A 21268-nucleotide genomic window follows, 5' to 3' on the forward strand; every position below is an offset into this window, starting at 1 on the left:
TGCATCCATGCACATTCCCAACCACTCCTGTGTCTCTTCGCTTACCAAATTCCCAATTATCTGCTTACTCGCCACATCACTGGGCTGCATTCCCACAACTTTTCAGGGGGAGACTCATTTAAACCGAGCTTGCTAAATACAGAATTACTAATGGGACCAGTTCCTGAGGTCCAACTATGCGAGCTTTCAGCTGAGCTGGCCTTTCAAGATCCTGTTCCAACCACATTCATTTGAATGAGCAAAAAAAAAAATCTGCAGACAAGAGGATGTTTTCTGACAATAAGACCATAGTTCTTATGCTGGCTGGATTCTCAGAAAAAACAGTCCAACTCCTCCACTGCAGCTTGATTTCTTGGATTGGTGCTGAAACTACGCTTCTCTAGTACCCCCAGGTACTGTACAAAAGTACATTACTCTGATTTATATGTGCATCACCTGACTAGTTATAAAATAAATACTAAGGCAAATTACAAGATTTAAGAACATTTCAAATCCAGTTAACAACTGGAACAACGGGACAAGTCATTCCTCCTCTTGTGATCACACTGCGTCAGGAAATGGAGTGCAAGTGACAATTGAGTAGGTGGCACTCCTCCATCCCGAGTACTAAAATTCAATACATCTTTAGAGGGACTTGTCCTACTAAAGGTGCCGTATTTTGGAAGAGACCCAAAGCTAAGTTCCTGCCTGTTTGTGGTCATGTTGCACTTTTCACCACAGTAGGAATGTTTCCTCTGGCTTCCAAGCTAAATCCCAAACTGGATAACTTTGTTCTACTAACCTATGTTCCTCATAAGAACATAGGAGATGCCATACTGATCAGACCGAATGGTCTATCTAGCCCAGTATCCCATCTCCAACAGTAGCCAGCACCAAAGCTTCAGGGAGAGTGTACACAACAGGGCAATTTTGGACTGATCCACCCATCTTTCAGTTCTGGCTTCTGTCAGCCGGAAGTTTAGGGTCACCTCAAGCATGGGGATGAATCCCTGACCATCTTGGCTAATAGCCATTAATGGACCTATCAGCAATGAACTTGTCTAGTTCTTTTTCTAACCCAGCTATACTTTTGGCCATCACAACATCCATGGCCATGAGTTCCACCGGCTAATTGCGCATTATGTGAAAAAACATTTCCTCTTGTTTGTATTAAACGTGCTGGCTATTAATTTCATTGCGTGATCCTTGGTTTGCATATTGTGAAAAAGGGTAAATAATACTTCTCTATTCACTTTCTCCACACCATTTATAGACCTCTATCATACCCCCACCCCCTTAGTTATCTATTTTCTAAGCTGAACAAACCTAATCTTTTTAGTCTCTCCTCAGACAAAAGCCATTCCATATCCTTGACCATTTTTGTGGCCCTTCTCTCAACCTTTTCCAGTTCTATTATAACCTTTTTGAGATGGGGCAATCAGAACTGGACACAGCATTGCAGGTGTGGGCTCACCATGGATTTATATAGTAGTATTATGATATTTTCCATCATATTATCTATCCCTTTCCTAATAGTTCCAACCCTACTGTTAGCCCTTTTGACCGCTGCTGCACATTGACTGAAGGTTTCAGAGAACTATCCACAGTGACTCCAAGATCTTTCTCGAGTGGTAAAAGCTAACCCATCATTTTATATTATATATTACTATAGTTGGAATTATTTTTTCTCCATTGTGCATACTTTGTCCTTATCAACATTGAATTTTATCTGCCATTTTCTTGCCCAGTCACCGAGTTTTGAGATCCACCTGTAACTCTTCACAGTCTGCTTTGGACTTAACTATCTTGAATAGTTCTGTATCATCTGCAGACTTTGCCGCCTCACTGTTCACCCCCTTTTCCCAATCATTAGGGAATATGCTGAATAGCACAGGTCCCAGTACAGATCCTTGGGAAACCCCACTGTTTACTTCTCTCCATTGTGAAAATTGACCATTTATTCCTATCCTTAGTTTATCATCTTTCAGCCAGTTACTGATCCATGAAAAGACCTTCCCTGTTGGCCCACGACGACTTAGTTTCCTTACGAGCCTTTGGTGAAGAACCTTGTCACACACTTTCTGAAAAGTACAGTATATCAACTGGATCACCCTTGTTCACATGCTTGTTGACCCCTTCAAAGAATTCTAGGAGATTGGTGAGGCATGATTTCCCTTTATAAAAGCCAGGTTGACACTTCCCCACCAAATCGTATTTATCTATAGGTCTGATCATTCTTTTCTTTAGCACAGTTTCTACCAATTTGTCTGATACTGAAGGTAGGTGTGCCAGCCTACAATTGTCAGGACTGACACTGGAGCCCTTAAAAAAAAAAAATCCGTGTTACCTTACCTAACTTCCAGTCATCTTGTACAGAAGTTGATTTCAGCAATAGGTTATGTACTACGTTAGTAGTTCTGCAGTCTTATATTTGAGTTGCCTCAGAACTCTTGGGTGAATAAACATTGGGTCCTGGTGACTTGTTACATTTAGCAATTTGTTCTAAAACTTCTTCTATTCACAGATAAGTATGGGATAGTACTTCAGATTTGTCACCCAAAAAGGATAGCTCTGATGTGAGTATCTCCTGCACATCATCTGCAGTGAAGACTGATGCAAAGTTTACATTTAGATTCTCTGCAATGACCTTGTCTTCCAGGAGTGCTCCTTTAATACCTTTGTCATCCAGTGGCCTGGCTGCCTGTTCGGCATACTTAAAAATATTCTTGTTAGTTTTTATATCTTTAGAGTAAGTTGCTTCCCTGGATTGCATTTTTATACTTTTACACTTAACCTAAGTTTGTGCTCCTTCCTATTATCCTTACTAGGATTTGACTTGCAAATTTTTGCCTCTACTGGCCTCCATTACTCTGCTATTTAACCATGGTGGCATTCTTTTGGTCCTCTTACTGTCTTTTCTGATTTGTGGTATACATTTAGTCTGAGCCTCTCTTAGGGTGTTTTTAAGTAGTCCAGCATGCTACCTGCAGGCTTTTAGCCCTTGTGGCAATGCCTTTTAATTTCCATATAAGGAGCATACTCATTTTTATGTAGTTTCCCTTTTTAAAATTAAATGTTATTGTGGCAGTTTTTTTTGTATTATCACCCCTCCAAGGATATTAAATTTAATAACATTATGGTCACTATTACTGAGCAGTTCAGCTATACGGATCAGATCCTGTGCTCCATTTAGGTGTAAATCAAGAATTGCCTCTCCCTTTGTGGGTTCCAGGACTAACTGCACCAAGAAACACTCATTTATGGTGTCTAGAAATTTTATCTGCATCATGTCCTGAGGTGACATTTACCCAGTCAATAGAAGGAAAGTTGAAGTCACCCATTATTATCGTACTTTCTGCTTTTGTAGCCTCTCTAACCTCCCTTGGCATTTCACAATCATGGATACCATCCTGGTCAGGTGCTCAGTAGTATATTCCTACTGCTACACTGTTTTTAGTCAAGTATGGAATTTTTCTATCCATAGATTCTTGCCTATATGCTCGGGGTCTTACTGATCACCATATTTGGGGTCAGGAAGGAATTTTCCTCCAGGGCAGATTGGCTGAGCCTCTGGAGGTTTTTCGCCTTCCTCCGCAGCATGGGGCAGGGATCTCTAGCAGGAGGGTCTCTGCCGATTGAGGTCACTAATAACAGGATTGGGGACTTCAGCAGCAGAGTCCAGGGAAGGGGCGGGGACGGTTTTATGGCCTGCAGCGTGCAGGGGGTCAGACCAGATGATCATAATGGTCCCTTCTGACCTTAAAGTCTATGAATCTATGAATCTATGAATTCAAGGACTGGAAGGGACCTCGAGAGGTCATCGAGTCCAGTCCCCTGCCCTCATGGCAGGACCAAATACTGTCTAGACCATCCCTGATAGACATTTATCTAACCTACTCTTAAATATCTCCAGAGATGGAGATTCCACAACCTCCCTAAGCAATTTATTCCAGTGTTTAACCACCCTAACAGTTAGGAACTTTTTCCTAATGTCCAACCTAAACCTCCCTTGCTGCAGTTTAAGCCCATTGCTTCTTGTTCTATCCTTAGAGGCTAAGATGAACAAGTTTTCTCCCTCCTCCTTATGACACCCTTTTAGATACCTGAAAACTGCTATCATGTCCCCTCTCAGTCTTCTCTTTTCCAAACTAAACAAACCCAATTCTTTCAGCCTTCCTTCATAGGTCATGTTCTCAAGACTTTTAATCATTCTTGTTGCTCTTCTCTGGACCCTCTCCAATTTCTCCACATCTTTCTTGAAATGCAGTGCCCAGAACTGGACACAATACTCCAGTTGAGGCCTAGATATCCTATGGTACAGTTTGTTTAAGATTTTTACTTGGGCTGTTGATTAATCACAGTTAACTCACGCGATTAACTAAAAAAATTAATCACGGTTAAAAAAATTAATTACAATTAATTGCAGTTTTAATCACACGGTTAAACAATATAATACAATTGAAATTTATGAAATATTTTGGATGTTTTTCTACATTTTCAAATACATTGTATTCTGTGTTGTAATTGAAATCAAAGTGTATATTATTTTAATTACAAATATTTGCAGTGTAAAAATGATAAAAGAAATAGTATTTTTCAATTCACCTAATACAAGCACTGTAGTGCAATCCCTTTGTCATGAAAGTGAAACTTACAAATGTAGATATTTTTTGTTACATAACTGCACTCAAAAACAAAAAACAGTGTAAAACTTTAGAGCCTACAAGTCCACTCAGTCCTATTTCTTGTTCAGCCAATCGCTCAGACAAACAAGTTTGTTTACATTTACAGGAGGTAATGCTGCCCTCTTCTTATTTACAATGTCACCAAAAAGTGAGAACAGGCATTTGCATGACACTTTTGTAGCCGGCATTGCAAGGTATTTACATTCTAATTAATGTTGCTAAACATTCGTATGCCCCTTCATGCTTTGACCACTATTCCAGAGGACATGCTTCCATGCTGATGATGCTTGTTAAAAAAATAACGCGTTAATTAAATTAGTGACTGAACTCCTTGGGGGAGAATTGTATGTCTCCTGCTCTGTTTTACTTGCATTCTACCATATATTTCATGTTATCGCAGTCTCGGATGATGACCCAGCATATGTTGTTCATTTTAAGAACACTTTCTCTGCAGATTTGACAAAACACAAATAAGGTACCAATGTGAGATTTCTAAAGATAGCTACAGCACTCGATCCAAGGTTTAAGAATCTGAAGTACCTTCCAAATCTGAGAGGGACGAGGTGTGGAGCATGCTTTCAGAAGTCTTAAAAGGGCAACACTCCAATGCAGAAACTTGTAATCAAATATAAAAATATAAATATAAAGTGAGCACTGTACACTGTGTTATAATTGAAATCAATATATTTGAAAATGTAGAAAACACCCAAAAATATTTAAATAAATGGTATTCTATTATTGTTTAATCATGCAGTTTTTTTAATCACTTGACTCCCCTAATTTTTACTTTATTTGACTCTATGCTTTCTTTCACATATAATGCCACTCCCCCACCAGAGCAACCTCCTCTTGCAGTGTCATTTTGACAAATACCCCCCGAGGCTGTACATCAGTAGTAGATGAAGCAATCTCTGGGGACAGTTGATAGAACATCTTGGAAATTCTCAGGTTCAGAGGTACTGTATATATTTGGAGGTTTTTAAGGCCCGGCTTGACAAAGCCCTGGCTGGGATGATTTAGCTGGGAATTGGTCCTGCTTTGAGCAGGGGGTTGGACTAGATGACCTCTTGAGGTCCCTTCCAACTCTGATATTCTATGATTCTATGATTCTATTTAGGGAAGGTTGTCCAAACTGTTGTGGTAAGGAAAGCATGTATTTGGTTACGAATTGAAAATGTTCCCTTAGCCATGCCCTGACATTTTTAAATGTATAGGTCTGAATCAGCTGCATCCCTACACCCTCCCCAGCGGTCTCCAAGCAGCTGCTGTACCTTCCCTGATGCAGCCGCCGCACTGGTCGTGTGTTGCATTGCAGGGAGAGGAAAGAGTGAGTAGCTCTAGCTGCTCCACAACCTGGTTAGGTAACAGGCAATGGAAGTCTCAGAGGGAGCAGGTTGGAAGCTTGACGGGCTCTGCCTAATCCAATGAGAGCACCTAGCAAAGGACAGCCCAAGAAAGTGTGTATGGGGGACAGGGGGCCTGAAGATGCGGCGGTGGGGGGGGGAGAAGAAAACCTAAAAAAACAACCACCACTCACGGCTCCCTGATTCTACTCCCAGAACAGCCTGGAGGCTACTCCAGCTTGTGCCAGCTGGCGGGGATACTCAAGAGACCACAAGCCAACTGAGGAAATCCAGAACACAGCCCAATCCTGCCACTTCACTGTCCCCACTCCCCCCAACATGTCTTTTGCACCTGGGGCCACAGGAAATGAAGTATAAAACCTGGGTATCCCAGCTGTATTCCCACCAGACACCACCCCCCATATGCCAGGGGAATCTCCAGCAGAGACTTGCAGGTGGTTTCTGCTCCCTTTTCACCACCTGAAAAATGCAAAGGGAACAAGACAGAAAAAATCAGCCCCAAACTACTCACTGTGGCCCCTCGATCTTTCTGAAACAATATGTCTGGCCCTCAGATTGAAGAGGTCTGACACCACTGATGTATGGTATTCTAAGGCAGGGCCTATGCATGTAGCGCTGCCTATAGTTAAAACTACCCAACACTTTTCATTACAGTCCATTTTAATTTGCTTACACCAGTTTCTGGCTACTTTGTGGTCTGAGACTAAAGCTTGTGCTTCCTAGTCGTGCTTACTGAAACATTTTGTTTTATAGCTTGTCAGTACTGAAGCTTTTTAGCTATGGATGAGGCAACAACTGGGCAGGTTTCCTGCATGTAATTTCTGTACACTGTCTCAGAGAAACCTCTTCTGAGTATAAGAAGGTGGCTCAGTCCCCTTGGCCTATTCAGTTCTTGGCCAAGAATGGTATAATGTGGATAATCACCTCCAGGTGGCAGTATGAAACATACTGGTTCTTACCTCTAGACAGATAACCGATCCTTGATGCTCTTTGAACACTTTTAACTGCTCGCCGGTCACAATATTCCATGTTCGGATGGTATAATCTGTGCTGCCAGAAAATAACTCCCTGTTTGGAGCATCAAGTATAAGGCATAAAACAGCCCCAGTGTGCCCTAGCAGAGTCTGATAGCAACGCCCACTCGACACCCACCAGACCTTAACAGTGCAGTCTGTGCTTCCTGTCACCAGGAAGTCTCTGCTCAGTTTCTCCTGCTCCTCCTCCGACTCATCAAGAACATCCCTGGAGGAGTAGTGAGCCAAAGTCAGAACACAGTTCCGATGGCCCCGGAATTCCTGGATTTGCTTCTCCTTGTCCACACTCCAGCACCGAGCTGTCCTGTCATAGGAGCTGCTAAATAGATAGTCTTTGGCAACCAGGATCCTGTTAAAAATAAACAACTATATACACATTGTTGCTTTGTGCTTTAATCTCCACCCCCCTCGCCCCCGGTGACTGCATAAAGGATACTGTACCAAGAGTGCAATGAAGCGCTAGCAGCAACCATCCCTCAAATAATTGTTCAACCATCAGATATATTAACTATATCAGTGTGAGCGCCTCATTGCCACACGCAAGGACATGGCACAGTCCTTCAGAGCCTTACCCAGTTACAAATGAAAACAGGCACATTGCAAGGCAGAAGACTACTCCATTCAGGGTTCATCAAGGTTTTCGCCTTTGGTATTTGATTCTCTGCTTCTTAACATTTCCCTTCCAGTTTAGCACACCAGCAAGCAACTCCAATTCCCCACTGCAGGAAGTATTTAGATTTCTGATACACTGACAATGGAAGATTCCCAGGATCATAAGATTTGCCAAACCAGATCAGAGGTCCATCTAATCTGCTATCCCATCTTCAACAGTGGCTAACACCAGATGTTTCAGAGGAAGATACAAAAAATCCCATAGTGGACAATTACATATGGAATAACTTGCCCATAAAAGAAGTTTCTTCCGAATCCCAGCTAATTAGGGATTATTTATACACTGAAGAATGAGAGTTTAATTCTTTTACAATTTTTATTCTCATTTAATTGCTGATGTTTTCATTAACTATATGAATTACATGTAAAAAAAACTACATAAAAAGAATGTTAAAGTTGCAAATAGAAGCATTCAGAAGTTAGGAAATGCCAGAATTAAGGTTGCTTGTGCAACCTTAATTTGGTCCTGTTGCATATGCATTATACATAATCACATGCTATCCTTCCTCTCCATCTCCTCCATCCCCCCAAAAAACCAAAACAAGCCAAAAACAAAACCTGCTTCAGCATTTTGAAGTCATGTAACTTATTTAGGCACCTAAAATAGACTAATTTGGGGCACCCTCTAAAAAATAACCTTGACCAGCAGCGCTACCATGTGTTATTCATTAGTTATCAGTTGCTTTTTTAAACTTGTTATTTAGCAGCTCATTTTTCATTATGGCTATTCAGTTGTCCAAATGCTGGCCTAAGAAAATAGCCAACAATAACAGCAATTACACTAATCAGACATTTAGTTTCCAAGAAATTGAACCACAAATGGTTCCTAAAACCAATTATCATGCAACTGTCTGACAAACAGGCAGGTTAAAGACAACATTTAAATAAACACCTAGCCAAGGATTTCACAAAAAGAGGATAATCATCATTATCCCAATTTTACAGATAGAGGCTACGGCTACACTAGAGAGCCGTGCACTACAGCTGCGCTGCTGTAAGCTCTCTAATGTAGCTGCTCTAAGCAGGCGGGGGAGAGCTCTCTCAACAGCTTAACTACTTCAGCCCCGGCGAGTGGCTGCTACCTATACTGGCAGGAGAAGCTCTGCCATCGAAATAGTGCTGTCCACACCAGCGCTTATGTTGGTGTAATTTATGTCACTGGGGGGGTGGTTTATTCACACCCCTGAGCAACATAAATTGTGTTGATAAAAGCTGTAGTGTAGACACAGCCAGAGAAACTGAAGCAGAGAGAGGTTAAGTGACTTCCTTAAACTCTCAAAGGGAGTCAGTGACAGACGTAGGATCAGACACCCAGGCCAGCACTCCATCCACTGGACGACAGAAGAGCTGATCAAAGAGCAGCATGCAGCCCATGAAGTTCTACATAACAGTTCATAGCACCTTCACCTTAATGAGAAAAAGCAGCTGGTCCACTTAGATCAAGAAGCCAAACATCCGAATTAGAGACAGGGCAGGGTGGGGAGAACACTTCTAACCACCTTCTTGTCCGTAAGTTAGACATGGCCCTTTGGCATCTTTCAGGCTGCAAAGGCAGCCATCTAAAATGGGCAATGTTTTGGTGTTCCTTTAATTGAAGACGTCATGAAAACTGGCTGACCCAGTATTTGAGCTCTCGCCTCCTATCTGTTTAGGGATTCTGTTACATGTGTGTATTTGTTTTTTCCTTTCAAAACAAATGCTTCAATTGCTCTATTCCTAAATAAGTAAATATTTTCCAGCAATCAGGAGAAACCCAATGATAACAAGCTAGGGAATATGCAAGTTCAGTAAGAAGTCACAGTGTCGTTTTAAACTTAGTTTTAACAATAAGGAATAAATCATTCAAACAGGACCATGTCCTTTTTGCTAACAAGAATGGCTGACACGCTGCTTTTAAAATCTATTTATCACAGACATCTGCTTTCAACTGAGCAGTTTCTTCTAGAATTCCATTCCCAGTGGCAGATTCACCATGCTGTGAGTCTTTTGCTGTTCTCCCATCTCCAGTCTATAGCTGTGTCAGCACTGTTGCTAGGATAACTCAACATTACAGCAAAGAACATGAGTAGCAGAGAGTCAAAGATTTACACAACCCATTTAGTTGTGTAATGGAGATTACTGGTAAAAAAACAATTTACTGGTAGAGAGACAAGGTGTATGAGATAATATTTTTGTTGGACCAACATCAGTTGGAGAGAAAGACAAGCTTTCGAGCTACACAGAGCTCGTCCTCAGGTCCCACAAAAGATACACCTCTACCTCAATATAACGCTGTCCTCGGGAGCCAAAAAATCTTACCGTGTTATAGGTGAAACCGTGTTATATCGAACTTGCTTTGATCCACCGGAGTGCGCAGCCCCGCCCCCCCGGCGCACTGCTTTACCGCGTTATATCCAAATTCGTGTTATATTGGGTCACGTTATATCGGGGTAGAGGTGTATTACCTCACCCGCCTTGTCTCGCTAACATCCTGGGACCCACAGGTCTACAACAGCTGCATACAATGTAACTGGTGTCAAGTTACAGAAGCACAATGGAATGATCCTCTTAAGTGAAGAATCTGTATTACCAACCTGTTGACAATTGATGTGTGCCCTCGGTAAATGGCCAGACACTGGCCTGTCATCACGTCCCACTTTCTAATTGTGTGATCTGCACTACATGTGAATGCAACCTCATTTTCTAAGTGGCAAAAGGTGATGTAGCTTTCATGTCCTAGGAACAATGAGGGAGATAAAAAATATTCAGTATGTTGCAAACAGAACAGATCTGGCAAGCTGTGACACGCTCTCTTTAGTTTAATTTAAAAAAAACAAAACAAAACAAAACAAAACAAAAAAAAACTTAGTTTGAAATTGGCCTGATCCAAAACCCCAGATCTTAATGCTTTTGAGGCTCTAGTTTTAAAATCCACAACCGAGTTCATCACAAGCAAGAGCTCGTGGAAAACACGGCACTTTTAATTTTAAAAGCATGAACTCTATCTTTATTTTACAGCTTCATGGGTATAAGGAATAAATGAACAGAGGCATAGGTGCTGGAACTAGGGGTACTGGGGGTGCTACCGCACCCCCGGGCTTGAAGTAGTAACAACCCAAATACATGGTTTCTGCATTCCCCCACTATAAAAATTGTTCCAGGACCACTGAACAGAGGTATGGTGGATCATGTCAAGGATTACTCTCAACCAGCTTAAGGCCCATCACTGAGCTTCTTGTTGTTTTAAAGGTTATTATGGAAATGGAAACAATGAGCCAAATTCATCCTTGGTGTAACTCAACTGAAATCAATTGAGTTCAAAGGAGTAAGGAATTTGGTTCACTATATAAATATAGTGTCTTTTCTCTGCTCTTTTTTAATTTGGTGAAAAAAGTGTATTTCAACATTACCCTCTGGTTTTTTAGACAAACAGCAGCACTGGGCTAGTGCAGGAAATCCTGAAATACAAAAGACTAATTGGAAAGTTTAGTTACCAATCTAATGTAACAGTCCAATCAATATGAGTGAAATGCAAACAACTAAAAGAACATGAGTGATGAAAAGTAAATCAGCTGTATTTCACCGCCCCCCATTATATCTAATAACAAATAGAAATATTACATATGCTTTTAATGGCAATAGTAGCTCTTTAAGCAAATAAAGTAGAGAGAAAGAATAAAGGCACTGTCATTACTATTTATACAGTGATCAGAGCGTACTAGGCTTTATAGTCAGATTAAAAATAGACACGGTCCCTGCCCTAAAGAGTTTACACTCAAACAAAAGTGTGGGAATAGAGGCAAGGAGGACAAGGGTTACAACATTTAGGCTGAGCTGTTATTTGATTGTACCATTAAGTGTATTTTACTGGGACTCATGAGTTCAAGATTCAATTCTCACCAGCTCTGCCATAGCCTTCCAATTTGGCCTTGTCACAACATCTCTCTGGGCCTTGGTTCCCCATCTTTAAACTAGGGGTATAATACTTTCCCCCACCTCCCAGCCCCGCTTTGTTTTATCTGTTTAGATTGCTTACTCTTGGGGTAACATCTCTTACTATGCGGCTGTACAGTGCCCAGCACAATGGAACCCAATCTCAGGAGAGATCTAGGCGCTGTTATAATACAAGTGATGAATATTATTATTCCAGGTTGCTTGGGGTTTGTTTGAGGTTTTTGGCCCCCCTTGGGGGAGGGGGAAAGAGGTAGAACATGACAAGCAGAAGAGGTTGGAGGGAAAGAGGAAGGAACAAAGATATGAAGAAAGAAGAAATTAATGGAGATATCCTGTCTCCTAGAACTGGAAGGGACCTTGAAAGGTCATAGAGTCCAGCCCCCTGCTTTCACTAGCAGGACCAAGTACTGATTTTGCCCCATATCCCTAAGTGGCCCCCTCAAGGATTGAACTCACAACCCTGGGTTTAGCAGACCAATGCTCAAACCACTGAGCTATCCCTCCCCCCAAGGGGGGGAAGGGAGTGGTAGAGTAGGGAGAGTTATGCAGAAGAGGGAAATGGGAAAGGGTAGAGTAAGGATCAGGAGGCAAGCAGACATAGTTAACTGTCAGCATTAAAAACATGTGACTTAAAACAAGTGACTAAAGATGGTCAATTAGATGTTACTGCAGTCCAGAGTCCTGAGGTGCTAGAATGATATAGAATTCTTTGATTAATGAAGGGTTACTCTCTGACTTGTCCTGCTACATTTATCATTCTTAAATTTTTAATCCATTTTTGCTGAGTCTTATTGCAATCCTCTCAAGTCTTTCAAAAATAGAGCAAAACTGATTCACATTAACAGCAGTAGCACCTGGACATCCTACTTTCTGGAATCCAACAACTGCTGTAGCTAATCTAGGCTCTTAGTCAAATACTTATCTAGAAGAGGGACACACGCAATATACTGTCAGACTAACTGTAGACCATGCCGTGCACAAGATTTTGTTTATTGTTAATCTGACAGCATATTACACATCTTGTCAACTAGAGCATAAATTCTTTGCAATAAAATGAATACGTGGCCGACTTCCAGAAAGTAAGAGACCTTCCAGATGGTATCGCTAGTAAAGGTAAACTGAGATGCATTTTAAGTAAATAAAAGATGGCTCTGGAGATTAGTAATGTGATACAGCACTCTTCTAGCTGCTGGCTCAATTCCAACCTAGGTCACGTGACCAACAGTTGTTATCAACAGCCAATGAAAAGCAAGCTTGATGGCCGCAGTCCAATTACCCAGGGACTGTAATGTGCACCCAAAAAAACAAAAAGCTCACAGCAAAATTTGGCCCCCTTATAAGCAGACACAACACACTGATCAAGAATCAGGCCATCTGATCTATACTATGAACCCTTGTACCTATGCTGAGGTTTTGTGAAAACCTTCCACCAGTGTTAGCAAATGTGGGAGTGTTAGTGTAGACATCCACCAGCATCTTTATCACCATGCTACATAATTCTGCTCTGAGCAGATCTAGACCAGTGGTTTTCAAACTTTGGGTCACGACCCAGTACCGGGTCGCAGAATGCAAGGCACTGGGTCACCAGAAAAAAAGTTTGAAAACCACTGATCTAGACAACCTGGTGGCTGAATTATTTCACCACTATCTACAATAGTTACTCCTGGAGGAATTCTGCACCACTGTACACATGCAAAATTCATGTCCCACCCCCACCCCTCAGAAAATAGATTCTGCAGGGGGGGCCTGCAATTACACCTTTCACCCACCAGGGGCTACTGTGGTGCAAAAAGAGGACAGCTGGATCATGGGCAGAAGAGGCTGCTTTCCTCACAGCGCCCTCCCTGTGGGGACAGGTGAGGAGGCACAGGATATGTGAGGGATGGACAGAGCAGGGCACGTGGCTTCTGGGGGGGGGTTACATAGACTGAGGTTCACAAGGGCTAGTGGGGGGGACAGACTGGAGCGGGCGCACAGGAGCTAGTGGGTGATAGCATTGAGTCACGGGCTGAATGGGAGTGGGAGTGCAGGGCCACATGGGGATGGCAGAGAAGGGGTGGCTGAGTGGGGGTGCAGGAACACATGGGGACAGAGGCAGATGTGCCTGACTGAATGGGAGAGGCTAGGGGTTAGCCAGGGACTGCATGGGGGAGGCTCCCCAATTCCCTAACAACCCCTCCCAAAAAACAACTGTTCCACACTTCTCCCACCCACACCCACCAACCCTCCAGGTTCACTCCCAGGCTGCTTTCCAGCAATTACTTCCCTCTCCTTCAGCTTCTCTGTTACCCCGACTCCTCCAAACCTTTGCACTGTTTCTGAGAGGTGCGGGAAATAAATAGAGCCCTGCAAATCTGCGGGTATCCACTTTATATCCGTGGACCATTTTTGCAGATAGCCACTCAGATGCAGAAACAAATTTAGTATCCGCGCAGGGCTCTGATGGTAAGAGCCAGGCCGGCAGCTGTGAGGAACTGTGGTGCGCACTCTCCACCTGCCCTGGGCAGGGCACCTGGGGTGCAGGGACACGGACTAGGGGTTGCCCAGGCTCCCCCACCCAGGGCAGGTGGAGGGTCCACCATGACTCCCAACAGCTGGCTCTTATCATGGCCAGGCTGCGGCTCCGAGAGCCCGTCCCCCACTGGCCGGAGGTGGGTCAGGGAGAGCCGCGCTGGCAGCTGTGGCGGACCCTCCACCTGCCATGGGTGGGGGACCCGAGCAGCCCCCGGCCCGTTTCCCTGACACCCAGATCCTCTGCCCAGGGCAGCTGGAGGGACCCAGACACCCCACAGCTACCAGCACGGCTCTCCCCGACCCGGCCAGGGGTGGGAGGGTGCTCGGAGCCGCAGTCCGTCCATGATAAGAGCCCCGTGGGCAGCTGTGGGGAACCGCGGTAGACCCTCTCATTGCTCGTGGTGTGGGGGACCCGAGCAGCCCCCAGCCCGTGTCCCTGCCCGGGGCAGGTGGGTGGTCCGCGAATCCGCGGCTCGTCACAGCTGCCTGTGTGGCTTTGATCATGGCTAGACTGCGGCTCCGAGGCCCTACTCTGCCCCCTGGCCAGAGCCGGGTCGGGGAGAGCTGAGTGGGCAGCTGTGGGGAGCTGGCGCGGAGTCATAGACCTCCACCTGCCCTGGGTGGGGGGCCCGAGCAGCTCCACAGGTCACCATGCAGCAGTGACCAGTGGCGCCGGAATAGGGGGCCAGGAGGGGCCTTGCCCATCCACTCTTCACAGGGGCGGACCCCTCCCCCTCTCCTCTGCCCCTCTTCTTCCCCCACCAAGGTCCCACCCGCCCTTCCCTCTGCCAGGCCAGCTGGAGCCCAGCCGAGGAGCTGTGGGGAGCCACAGCAGACTCTCCACCTGCCTGCAGTGCAGGGGAGGGACTGAGAGCAGCCCCCAGCCATGTCCCCACCCCCCAAGCTCCCTGCCCGGCCAAGGGCAGGTGGAGGGTCCATGATGGCTCCCCACAGCTGCCCGCGTGGCTCTCCATGACCCGGCTCCAGCAGGAGGATGCCTCAGAGCCTCAGCCCACCCACAGCAAGTAGAGCCATGCAAATCCGCTGATATCGGTGGATATCCGCAGACAACTTTTGCGGATCACAGATCAGATGCAGATACACATTTTTGTATCCAAGCAGGGCTCTAGAAATATGTTTCTTTACTGTAGTTTAAATGAATTATTACTCAAAGTTCTGTATTAATATGCCTATTAAGGAATCTATTTGTCAAAAACATTTCCTGAATCTTTTTTGTTGTCTATAGTGTTGCAGATATACTTGCTGACAGGTATTTTGAAATAAATTAACAAAATAATTGAAACTGGATTATATTGTGTTGTTTTGATTAATAAGATATGAAGAATTTTGAAATATTTTGCGCAGAATTTTTAATGTTTTGTCGCAGAATTCCCCCAGGAGTAAATAGTGCTCTGATCATCATGTACTAGCGAAACAGTGAATAATTCACAAAAACCTCATTGTAGACAAGGCTTCACTGATGGGTTAGGGTTGAGGCATCTTGGTTATGTTGTGGGGGAAGCTTGCAGTGGTGTTTGTTCTGTTGGTAGAGGGCTGTCAGTATGGTGACTTTCACAACACCAAATGATTTTTTTCCATTAAATATGATAAACTATTTCATGTAGAATTGAAACTAACCAACATACTTAAGGGAGATTATGTGTGGGTAGAGCCCCAAACCCTAGCAGTAAGTAGACCTGGTTGTAAATATACCCAACAGTTATTGAGTGAATTAAAAAAATAATTATAATCCTAAAGGAGTATGCAGGAAGTTATCTAAAGGGCAGCTTTACCATTGGAAATTCAAGATTTCAATTCACAATCCCCTCCTGTAGGGTTTCTGCATTCTTTAATCATTTTGAGGTTAGTCTAGGGATTGTGTAGGAAGATGTAAATCTCAAACAGGTAAAAACAATTTCAGAAGAAAAAGCCTAAAAGTTTGCATTAGACACATGGGGATGTTTTGTTCTACTGAAGAAAATCCCATTGTTCACTGAGGTCTGTTTCTCAACTGTAAGGTCAAGAAGTTCTGAATAAAAGTGAAAATTAAAAAACAAACCAACCCACAACTACACTTGGGTGAGAAGCTGAGGACTGCAGTAAGGAAGCAGAAGTTAAATTGCTGTGTTCTACTCCAGAGGCAAAGGGATTCCTCTGTGCGGTAACGTTTGAAACTTGCTTTGGGGTGAAAGAGCTTCTAGTTAATATTACTCTTACTGATTCTTAAGCATGATATTTGGCAACTCAACCTGCTCCAGAGACTGGAGAGGATAGAACATGCTGTGTCAGGTTTGTACCATACCTTAGAATAAACTGTACTTGGACTCAGAGCCTGGAGAAAATGGACACATACTGTACCTTGGAAGTGGCCATGGCACTGGCTATCTGCTGTGCTCCAGAGACGTGCAGTGCCATCTTCACTGCCCGTCAGCAGGTGCTGCCCGTCTGGGCTCAGACTGAGCCAGTTGATGCCTCCTCGGTGATCAGTACAGACCTTCAGTGCCGAGCCACTGCTCCCCATCCTGCTGGCCGCAGCACAGGCCCCAGCAAAGGCAGAGGACCCAGACAGGGGTTGACTCACTGGCTCCACATCACTCTAGGAAGGTAGTATGAGCCTGCAGCGGGCTCCCAGAGACCAACTTCAGCCATCACTATGGCCCTGAGAAACCAACAGGCTACCCTAGTGCCCTGCAAAAATGCACAAGGTCACAGAACAGGACACACAACACTAACTGATCCTTAGCATGGATAGTTACCCTCTTCCCCTCCCCTGGCCAGGACATATTAAACTAACCAATCCCTGTCCCTTTATGAGTAAACATGGGAAATGCAGCAATTCTCACTGCTATAGGGCACGGGGCTGAATCTACGTTGCCACCTTGCCACATACACTTTATTCTGGTTATAAGAAAGGGCTTGATTTTCTGCAGTGAAGAGCACTGGTAGCTCCCACTGATCCCTCTGGCTGGCTGTACTGCCAATAATCTGGTGTCCTGACCATCCCAGAGGATTCTCATGTATCCTTGAAAGGTTTAAAACCAGGTCTGACTAGACACAGGGGATTAACACCTTAAAGCAGCATAAAGCCCAGTCCTGACAGAGGTCAGTCTTTTCTACAGTTTGCAAAACATGTGTAGCTTGTCATGCCAATGCAGTATTATCAAACTGAACTGACTGGACATGTCAGCCCAGTGACCCTCGCCCTGGCCCCACAAAACCTGTCCTTTCTAAGCACCGCTCTCTCACACCCCTAACTCTGCCTTTAGCACTTATTCATCACCTTTGTGCCAAGTCCTGAATAGACACATTAGAAAAGAGGTCGTATGCCAAAGAGAGCAGTGAGAATGCCCACACCACCTCCTCTCCCATCCCAGGGGCAGGGGCCAGGGCAGGTTTGCTCTCTGTGGTGCCCCTCCTCTGAGGTACAAGCACACAGGTTTCTGCCTGCCCCTCCCACCAAGGGGAGATGGGAAACCAGGCAAGGGCTCTCCCCTCTTTCCCTGGGTTATCTCCTCACCTTCCCCACCCCCCCCCCAAAAATCTCAACCTCTGTGTGAAATCAAACAGGATAATAAACCCCGAATGGCTCCTACCATCAGAGAGGAGACCCCCTCCCCATGCCCATCTCTGTGTTCATCCCCTCCCACCCCTCTGGCTGTGCTGCTCTCCTTCTGCCCTCCCCCGCCCCCCAGGAGAAGTCCCCTTTCAGCCCCCCCCCATAGCTGTGCTGCTCTCCTTCTGCCCTTCCCCTCCCCATGGCTGTGCTGCTGTCCTTCTGCCCTTCCCCCCCACCCCCGGAGAAGCCCCTCTCGGCCCCCCTCCCCATGGCTGTGCTGATCCCCTCCTGCCTTCCCCCCCCCCAAGAGAGGAGCCCCAATCTGACTGTTCCCCACCACGCCAGTGCCGCTTCTCTCCTGCCAGCCTCCCCTCCCTTCCCGAGCAGACACCCTCCCAGGACAGCAGCGTCCCCCTCCCCCACGTCTGTGCTGCTTCCCCCTGCGCCCTCCCCCCACGTCTGTGCTGCTTCCTTAACACTCGCACTCCCCCTTTGTCTGCTGCCCCCTCACATAGGTGCCCCCCACTGCCCAACCCCCAGTTGCCCCCCATTGGGCTATTTGGCTCCTAATGCCCCCAAGCACACACCCCCTCCCCAAACAGTGCAGCCCGACTCCCCCACATACGACCCCCCCATGCTGTTTCCTTTGACACTCCCCAGGAAAGGAGACACCCCCCATAGCTGTATTGCCCCCATGTCACCCCAGGCCACCCAGCCTTCCGCTTTTCCGTGCTTCCACCCCAGCCCCATACCGGCCACACCCCCCCACATCCCATGTCTGTGCTCCTCGCCACCTTCCCCAGGGGAACCCCCGATCCCCGTTCCTTACCTCATTGCAACCCGCCAGGGGGGGCGAGGACGAGCCTGTTTCCCAGCGTCCGTGGGGCAGAGGCGCCCACTTGTTGGAGAAGACCAGAAAATAAAGCGTCCCCGGGCTCGTCTGCAGGGGGCAGAGACACGTTCCTGCAGCAGCAGCGAGATTTATCCTTTGAAACAAGGAACTTTCTCCCCGCACACTGGGAGCGGGGCAGGGAAAGTCCGGGGGGCACCGAGAAAACAAGCCAAAGTCACCGACTAAAACTCACCTCCAGGCAGATCCATCGCCCTGCCTGAGGAGGGGCAAGGGAAAAACCTTGGGGGAGGGGGCCCCAGCCTAGCAAGCCCCTTAAAGCCTAAACTTTCCCAAGCGTGGGTCCTGCTGGGGAGATGCTCGTGGGGATGATCTCTAGCCCGGGCTTAGCCCCCGGCATTGTGGTAGCTGCTGCAATGCAGGGAAAGAGGTTTCATGTTCAGCGCACGCTGCCTTTTGTCCGGGTCCTGGCCCCCCTGCAGCTGCGCCTGTCTGAAGAGCTTCATCTGAACTTCATGCCGAGGTCCCTACAGGCATCCCCGACCCATTCTCGCTTCATCTCCTTCCAGCGCCTTCTCCCTGGTTCTCATTAACGTGCTGGTTCAGAGCTCAGCTTGTCTGTCAATCAGCTGCGCAGGGGACCAAACCACCACCCTCCGGCTTCCGCTAGGTCCTAGAGGAAGTTGGCTTCATCACAGGACTTTTTTTTTTGGTTTTTTTTTTTTTACTTCTCTAACACTTTCCATCCTAGGAATCGGAAGGATTTTTACATGCACTAATTGTCTCACAACACCCCGGTGACATAAGGAAGCATTCTTTTTTTACCGTGCCCAAAGGCCTCAACTAAGATCAGGGCCCATTGTGTTGGGCACTGTATAAATATGTAGAAAGAAGAAGAACAGGAGTACTTGTGGCACCTTAGAGACTAACAAATTTATTAGAGCATAAGCTTTCGTGGACTACAGCCCACTTCTTCGGATGCATATGCATCTAATAAAAAGCTTATGCTCTAATAAATTTGTTAGTCTCTAAGGTGCCACAAGTACTCCTGTTCTTCTTTTTGCGGATACAGACTAACACGGCTGTTACTCTGAAATATGTAGAAAGAGACCATCCCGGCACCAAAGAGCTACAGTCTTAGGCCACGTCTACACTAGCGCTTATGATTGATGATTACCTGTTCTGTTCATTCCTTCTGAAGCACCTGGCATTGTTCACTGTCGGAAGACAGGATATTGGGCTAAATGGACCTTTGGTCTGACCCAGTATGGCAGTTCTTATGTTCTTATATCAGCGGGAGACACTCTCCTGCCAACATAGCTACCGCTGCTTGTTGAGCTGGTTTTAACCAGCATAACATGGCTATACAAGCAATCTTACAGCAGCATCGGTACAGCTGTGCCACTGTAAGCTTTTAAGTGTAGACATGGCCTAAATATACAAAGGAGAGGAGGAGAAATAGAGATACAGAAAGGAGAAGTGATTTGATCCAACAAATCACACAGCAGGTCCGTGGCTCAATCAGGAACAGAACCCAGGTTTTTATGTAACAAATGGGCAACTGAGATGCAGAGGACAAATGACTGCCCAAGTTCACTCAAGAAGTCTGTGGCAGAGGTGGGAACAGAATGCATTTCTCCTGGTTCCCAGTCTTTTTTGGCCACAAAACCATCCTTCTAGCGCTAGGCAAGATCTGCAAGATACTGTCAGGGGACAACCCACCTTATTATTGTTATTGTATTTAGTGACAAAAATACACTAGCCATTTTACAGATACATCAGAAGATAAGTTCCCTGCCCCAAAGGGTTGCTATCTATATAAATTATTCCAGTGTAAAGAAATGCACAAATTAAACATACTTCAGAAGGAATCATATTCAGTGCAGCGCATTATGGCTGACAGAAGACAGACCTAATATATCACACCCACAAAGAAGAGCATATGGTTAACTTCTTCTTCTTCTTCTTCTCTCTGTTACACCAATGTAAATCTGGAGCAACTCACTGAAGTTAATGTTAAGTTACGACAATGTAAGCCTGATGTGAAGGCAGAATCAAGCCTAATGGCTTACCTGTAAAGGCCATTCTCTGATGACACACATTTCAACACATTCGCCAGGACCAAAACTGGAACCCGATTTTTTTTAAATGACCAGTGATTCTGGATGCCCAACTTGAGGAGTGTTGATCACTTGCCCTCTGAAAAATCAGGCCTCTTTATCATGTCTCAGTTTGAGAATCCAAAATTCAAGACACCCCAAATCACTAGTTACGTTTGAAAATTTAGGCCTGGTAATCTTTTGGGCTAGGTATAGTTGCAGAAGGTACCCCAGGTTATGGGGAAGATGCACAAACATTACTTTACTATACTGCTGCAGTGTGGACGCAAGGATAAATTTAAGTGCCAGGCATATACCCACATTTTCATTACACAAGTATAAATCTCCTGCTTAGACTGGGCCATAGGGGATCCCTCTGTTATATCTCAGGTGGCCATGTTTTAGGTTTTGGTGAGCCTTTGGGTGTAGAAATTGTTCTGTCACTTCCTATTTTGAAGAGACATTTCAAGGCTCTATTTCAAAGGTGGTTTTCCCCTGTGATCATTATTAGTCGTGATGGATAAAATGTTCAAAATTGTCCACGCTTTTGAACATTTTGCCCTATTTTTATTACCTTCCCCC

The 21268-nt window shown here is 45.3% G+C and overlaps 1 protein-coding gene across 4 annotated transcripts in view; it reads right to left on the reverse strand.

The window, feature by feature from the left end:
• The window catches only part of WDR86 (WD repeat domain 86), a 33630-nt gene extending 14416 nt beyond the window's left edge, over positions 1–19214 (reverse strand). For all 4 annotated transcript variants that reach the window (XM_042859353.2, XM_005297164.5, XM_005297165.5 and 1 more), the window contains exons 1-4: positions 18567–19214; positions 16540–16869; positions 10308–10449; positions 6988–7411 (exon numbers count right to left, since the gene is read on the reverse strand). In XM_042859353.2, coding sequence (XP_042715287.2) covers positions 6988–7411; positions 10308–10449; positions 16540–16702 — 729 coding nt within the window. In that variant the 5' untranslated portion in view covers positions 16703–16869; positions 18567–19214. The remainder of the gene's footprint in view (positions 1–6987; positions 7412–10307; positions 10450–16539; positions 16870–18566) is intronic.
• Between the last annotated feature and the right edge of the window lie 2054 nt (positions 19215–21268).

The sequence above is a fragment of the Chrysemys picta genome, chromosome 2, assembly GCF_011386835.1.
Source record: "Chrysemys picta bellii isolate R12L10 chromosome 2, ASM1138683v2, whole genome shotgun sequence".
Lineage (NCBI taxonomy): Eukaryota > Metazoa > Chordata > Testudines > Emydidae > Chrysemys > Chrysemys picta.